Source organism: Miscanthus floridulus, chromosome 16, assembly GCF_019320115.1.
Source record: "Miscanthus floridulus cultivar M001 chromosome 16, ASM1932011v1, whole genome shotgun sequence".
NCBI classification, from domain to species: domain Eukaryota; kingdom Viridiplantae; phylum Streptophyta; class Magnoliopsida; order Poales; family Poaceae; genus Miscanthus; species Miscanthus floridulus.
The window spans coordinates 118,257,873-118,263,872 of record NC_089595.1 but is presented as its reverse complement, the minus strand read 5'-3'; the positions used below and the strand labels follow the sequence as shown (position 1 = coordinate 118,263,872).

The following is a 6,000-nucleotide window of genomic DNA, read 5'->3' as shown; positions in this document are numbered from 1 at the left end:
CTTCAAATCGTGGCTTCACCGGCTCCGGCTCTTTTTGCCTCGATTTCCGAAACGACTCACGCTACAATGCAGCTACAGTGTCGCGGAGGAGGAGCCGGAGCCTTCAGGAGCTACGCCAAAGAGAGCCTAAGTCACATGTTCTGATAGAAGGACATGTCGTACCTGCAAATATCTGAACTATGTTATTATTATCATATACAGAGTACATACTACTTATTTGCCTATACTATACTAAGTCCCAACAAATCAGCACCCGCCGAAGTTACGAGCCCAAAAACCGACCGTCGAAAAAGGCCGGCCGGTTTCCTGCCTCCGTCGAAGCCATGCATAGATACATGTGCAGTCCGGCCCCACCGGTCGGTGTGTCAGTCCGGTACAAGGAGGAGACAAGACAAACCGCACAGCGCACGCCGGGCCGGGCTCCGCTAACGGGTTACGGACCCGACCCGACACGGGGTCAAATCCCCCGTTCCGTCCGCTCTGATTTTGCACGGACCATCCGGCAAGGCGCGGCACCACACCACCCGCCTCCGTGCTGTTGTTCCGTTCCGTTCATCTCCTTATAATCCTCCTCCTCCGCCCGTCGCTCGCCGCACCCGCCCGCCCGGCCTCCTCCTCCGGAGTCCCATGAGCCAGGCCGCGCCCGTGGCGAACCCTCCTCGCGCCGCGCCGCGCCCGCTCCTGCCCATTCCCCCTCCGTCCCCGCCGGCCACCGGGCCGCCTCGCCCGCCCGCGCGCGTGGAGCCACAGTCGTCGGCGTCGGCGTCGGCGTCGCGGAGCCACAACCGCCCGCTGCTCCCCCCTCCGCTCCCCTCTGCCGCCGGTGCCCGGAGTGCAGATCCGTCTGACCGCGCCGCCGCTGCTCCCGGTAAGCAGCCCTCCCCTTCTGATGACTGACTGCCGACCGAGTCTTGTTTCTGTCTGCTGCTTCTGTTTCGTCGTTGCTGTGACTGTATACGCAATCAGATTCAAACCTTTCTTTCTGTGGGCTGCTCATGGCGCCTGAAAGGCCGAAACTCCTCCCTCTCAATTTCAATCCATGCTGCTACTGGCTACTGCTACTGTATATGTTTTCCGTACCTTTACTCCTCCAAAAAAATTCGGGATTTTCTCTCATCTTTTATAGAAGCCACACACACATGAAAGGCGGCGGTGTCGGCCGGACCCTCTAGAATTCTACGAGACGCTCAGCTTCAGCCGCTTGGTTTCTGCCGATTCCCTTGGCGGTAAAAAAATAATTCCTCCAAGAATCTCTGGTGACCGAGCTACTAAAAAGGGCTCCTGCGTTTTGCTATCGCAGGTTGACTCGCGCGCTGATTCGCCCCCATGGCGGATTGCCGGCACAAATTCACCGCATAGATTCTTTCTTTCCTCCTTGCCTTGCCTCTTTCGTGCTACCTCCCGGAGCAGCTACTTTTTTTTTATATCAAGAACAGGTATAAACAAAACAGCAGCCTTCCCAGAGATCGTTCGCTCGCTAGCACGCACCTGGACTCAACAGTCAAAGCACGCATGTTTCTATCCCTCTGCGGCAATGCTTGAACAGTGAGCTCTGTGGATTTGCTTCCGTTTTTAGCTAGTACCAGGTGCAGCGAGCCGTGCGGCGATTACTCTGCGCTCCATCCGTCCATGGTGGATTCCTGTTCGGTCCGCCCCGGAAGGTTGCGCCCTGCCCATTCCTTTCTGGGCATCTCTTCTCTTGGCTCTTGCTCGCTCTCCACAGCACCTTGTTCTTTCTGCTCTTAGTCCCTTAGGGACCCTACTTAAATATTCCAGCTAAACAGCCACCACTATGTGTTTTTCTTCTTCTTTTTGGGAAACCAGAAAAAACCATCCCTATGATTGGCCCTGTATTTCACGAAAGAAATCATAGCTACAAGACTGATGTGTAAAGGTCAGGCCGTGCTAGAGTGGTCACTGCACTAGTAGGTTGTATTGCGAGCCTGAGCACCGAGAGAGTGGTTGGTTGACCGTTATGGCAATTTCCCCCTTACTCGAAAAAAAAAGTTTTGCTGTTGTGAACTTTAAGCTTGCAAATTTCCACTCATCATCTGCCTTTGTTGCTATCTTCATGTCTGTTTCTTTAGGATACTGCTTTATCCTTCGTATAATTGTATTGTCAAACCCTGGCACCAACCGGAATCATATAGCCTGGATAACCAGCAAGCTGCATGCTCTCCGTCTCCTGTCAGTATGTATCCAGCTTTTAGAGGTTTGTCTCATGTTGCGATTCTTGTGCTAGTCGAATCTCGATCTAGTAAAAAGGTTCATGAATAATACCTTTACTTTATTTGGATTCTGACGGATTACATTAGTATAGGCTGTGTCGGAAAGTAAAGCCTAACTATACCATTTTTCTGTCAATGTTGTTTCTACAGGTGGTTTGCAAAGTAGCCCTATTTTTTTTGGCTGTTGGCTTTAGTAGGTGTAGAGTATACTACTTTTGTTTTTTTGGCTTTTACTCCCTTTTCCTCTCTGCTATCCAGGCTTGCAATGTTATTCGTTTCATTCCAAGGTTAATGAAATCTGGCCAGTTCTCATGTCGGCAGTAGAGTTCTGCACCCTTAAATAGATTCCTTGCAATCTGTCGATAGGCTTCCCAATTGTGACGCAGGTTTGTGTTTTCAGCTCGGTTAGTGGTTGCAAACTGCAGTATTTTGCCATGCATACTATCTTCTAACTTCCAAGTATTCGCAGCAGCAATGCCTTCGGCGCTATGCATTTAAATGAAATATCCCAAAATTTTGCTTGCTTTCATGTACAATTGTTGTATTCCATCTTACAAGTTTTGATTGGTTCTTTGTCATCCAACTTACAAATCAGGTGATAAATCCAACATGCTGCCAATAAAGATGCCGATCTGTAGCTGTGAAGAGACTATCCACGAGTTTGAGTTGTTAACACGCGATGCTGGGCGAGTACAGAAGGACACACTGAAAAAGATCCTCGAGTTGAACGCGGATGCTGAATATCTGAAGAAGTTCGGCCTCAACGGCAGGACTGATGTAGAGAGCTACAAATCCTGCATCCCGTTGTGTGTGCACAGTGATCTTGAGCCATACATCCATAGGATTGCTGATGGTGATAGCTCCCCACTCCTCACTGGGAAGCCCGTCACCTCCCTTTCCCTCAGGTAATTACAGTGCTTGAAAAATGTGTCATCTTATTGTTTATATTGGTTTATGAATGTCGGTGTTTGTAACTTGATGTTCTTTCTTTGGATCCAGTTCCGGCACAACACAGGGAAAGCCCAAGTTCTTGCCATTTACTGATGAATTGCTTGAGACCACACTTCAAATATTCCAGACTTCATATGCATTTAGGAACCGGTAAGCATCTTCATTATGTTTCATTTTTCACAACTAACGCTCCTACTTCTGAATGAGCAGGGTTTTATCTGACCATGTGCAAGATAAAATTTTCTTTATAAGGCTCTAATTAATGTCATGTGCATGTGATTAAACCATTGATTGGTTTTAGATTTCTTACATCCTAGATTTTGTAACAGTTTTCTTTTGACAGTGAGTATCCAATAGGAAGAGGAAAAGCCTTGCAGTTTATCTATGGTAGCAAGCAAGTGGTAACAAAAGGTGGCATCCTTGCTACAACTGCAACTACAAACTTGTACCGGAGGGCACGTTACAAGGAAGGGATGAAGGATATTCAGTCTCAGTGCTGCAGTCCAGATGAAGTTGTTTTTGGCCCTGACTTCAATCAGTCCTTATATTGTCACTTGCTCTGTGGGCTAATATACTCTGACGAGGTCCATCAGGTGTTCTCGCCATTCGCTCACAGCTTAGTCCATGCATTTCAAACATTTGAGGAGGTTTGGGAAGATCTATGTGCTGACATAAGAGGTGGTGTCCTCTCAGAGAAAGTTACAGTGCCATCTATTCGTGAAGCTGTTACAAAAATCCTGAAGCCTAACCCTGAGCTTGCTGACTTGATCTATAAGAAGTGCACGGGCTTGAGCAACTGGTATGATGTAATCCCAGCGCTCTGGCCAAATGCAAAGTATGTCTATGGTATTATGACAGGTTCCATGGAGCCATACCTAAAAAAATTGAGGCACTATGCTGGGCACTTGCCTCTGATAAGCGCAGATTACGGTGCATCTGAAGGATGGGTTGGTGCTAATATAAACCCCACACTACCACCTGAACAGGTGACATACGCTGTTCTCCCCCAGACTGGTTATTTTGAGTTCATTTGTTTGGAGAAACCAGAAGGGGAGGAGGCGGAGAATAGTGCCTCCATTCATTACATAGAATCAGAACCAGTTGGCCTGACTGAAGTTGAGGTCGGCAAAATCTATGAAGTTGTGATAACTACCTTTGGAGGTACATTCCTTCTCTGTTACTGTACCATTCTGAATTGAGATTACCTATAGCAAAGTACAGCATTCATGGTAATTATATCCTCTATTTCTGCCTCAGTCACCTGATTCAGATAATGTTACCTTATATCATTTCAGAAGTATAATTATGATGCTTGATGGTTTACGCTATTTATATTTTTTCAATGAAAAGCATTTTTAACAGAACCAAAAAAGCACACAGTTGGGGTGCATACATCAAAGTTATGCCTTAAGCACATGGAGTAATTATTGCTTGTATTTGTGGTCCACTCCCTGAAGCCTATCCATTAATGTTTGGTTCATATTGTATTAGGTAGCCATAGCTGCACAATGTTTTGATGTTAGTAGAGTCACCAAACACATCTTTATCCTTTTATTATCTCACATGGTTAGTTCTAATGCACATGTCACAAGCAATTTTAGATACATCTACATTTGGATATTGTAAACCTTAGACACAAATGATTTGAATACAAAAAGTTTGCCATTTAAGTTGCTGGAAAAATGTACATATCTTTGAATACTTTTACAATCCCGTTTTAATTGTGTTGCTGTAGGTCTATATCGTTATCGGCTAGGAGATATTGTGAAGGTAGCGGGCTTCCACAACTCAACACCAGAGCTCCGGTTCATCTGCCGCAGAAGCCTAGTCCTGAGCATCAACATCGACAAGAACACCGAGAAAGACCTCCAGCTTGCTGTTGAGGAGGCAGCAAAACTCTTGGATGCAGAGAAGCTGGAAATTGTGGATTTCACTAGCTTCGTGGAGAAGTCAAGTGACCCCGGTCGCTATGTCATCTTCTGGGAGCTGAGCTCCGATGCAAGTGAGGATGTCTTACGAAGCTGTGCAAATTGCTTGGACCTAGCCTTTGTTGATGCAGGATATACGGGTTCAAGGAAGATCAGAGCCATTGGCCCACTTGAGCTACGGATTCTGAAAAAGGGAACCTTCAAGGAGATCCTAGATCACTTCCTGAGCCTTGGTGGCGCCGTGAGTCAGTTCAAGGCACCTCGATTTGTCAGCCCATTGAACGTCAAGGTTCTGCAGATATTAAGTAGGAACACCACCAGAAGTTACTTCAGTACTGCCTATGGGCTCTGATAAATAAGAAATGCTGCTAGTAGTTCCATGTAATTATCTTTTTTCACTGTTCTGTTCTAGTCTCCAGATAAAGAAAACAATCTGTCTTAGTCTCTTGCTGTAATACTCGTATTCTAGTGCTGCTGCTTGCTAGAATATCTGTAAATCCATATGCAGTTGTAGCAAGAGGAATCAGAAAAGTGAAGCTGCTGCTGCCTGCTTGTGTTCTGATTTCTGTGCACAGCAAGCAAATGCATTCAGTCTCCACTCAAGACTCCAGAGCACACAACAGCCAAAACATTTCTGCCCAGCTGGCTATAATGTCTTGGAGTCTTTACTTGAACACGCAGTTCTGCAGATTCCATGCATCAATCGTAACATGGGTAGGTAAGCGCTGCTTTATTTCATCGCTGCAATGTTCCTTTACTCTTTAACACTTTTTGGGCTACTTGGATCTAGCTGGGAATCATTCTGTGAAGGTTGCAATCATCCAACAATTGTTGTTGGTACCCATAACAGAGTCAGCGACACCAAGGTAAAGCACTGATTACAGGGAAAAGAT

At 46.4% G+C, this 6,000-nt stretch overlaps 1 protein-coding gene across 2 annotated transcripts; it reads left to right on the top strand.

Moving 5' to 3' along the window:
- Positions 1-497: 497 nt before the first annotated feature.
- LOC136512779 (jasmonoyl--L-amino acid synthetase GH3.5) lies at positions 498-5,810 on the top strand. 2 transcript variants are annotated; one of them, XM_066506775.1, is made up of 5 exons: positions 498-868; positions 2,824-3,133; positions 3,228-3,329; positions 3,523-4,340; positions 4,915-5,810. In XM_066506775.1, exons 1-5 carry the CDS (start codon positions 628-630, stop codon positions 5,457-5,459), a joined length of 2,016 nt encoding a protein of 671 aa, XP_066362872.1. In that variant the 5' UTR covers positions 498-627; the 3' UTR covers positions 5,460-5,810. The 2 variants fall into 2 exon arrangements, with proteins under 2 accessions (XP_066362872.1, XP_066362873.1); XM_066506776.1 differs by lacking the exon at positions 498-868 and adding an exon at positions 2,320-2,614.
- Positions 5,811-6,000: the final 190 nt, after the last annotated feature.

Coding starts and splice junctions, on each gene's coding strand:
- LOC136512779 (XM_066506775.1), top strand. CDS start 628: ATGAGCCAGGCCGCGCCCGTGGCGAACCCTCCTCGCGCCGCGCCGCGC. Junction 3,134..3,227: donor GTCACCTCCCTTTCCCTCAG/GTAATTACAGTG, acceptor CTTTGGATCCAG/TTCCGGCACAACACAGGGAA. Junction 3,330..3,522: donor TCATATGCATTTAGGAACCG/GTAAGCATCTTC, acceptor TTCTTTTGACAG/TGAGTATCCAATAGGAAGAG.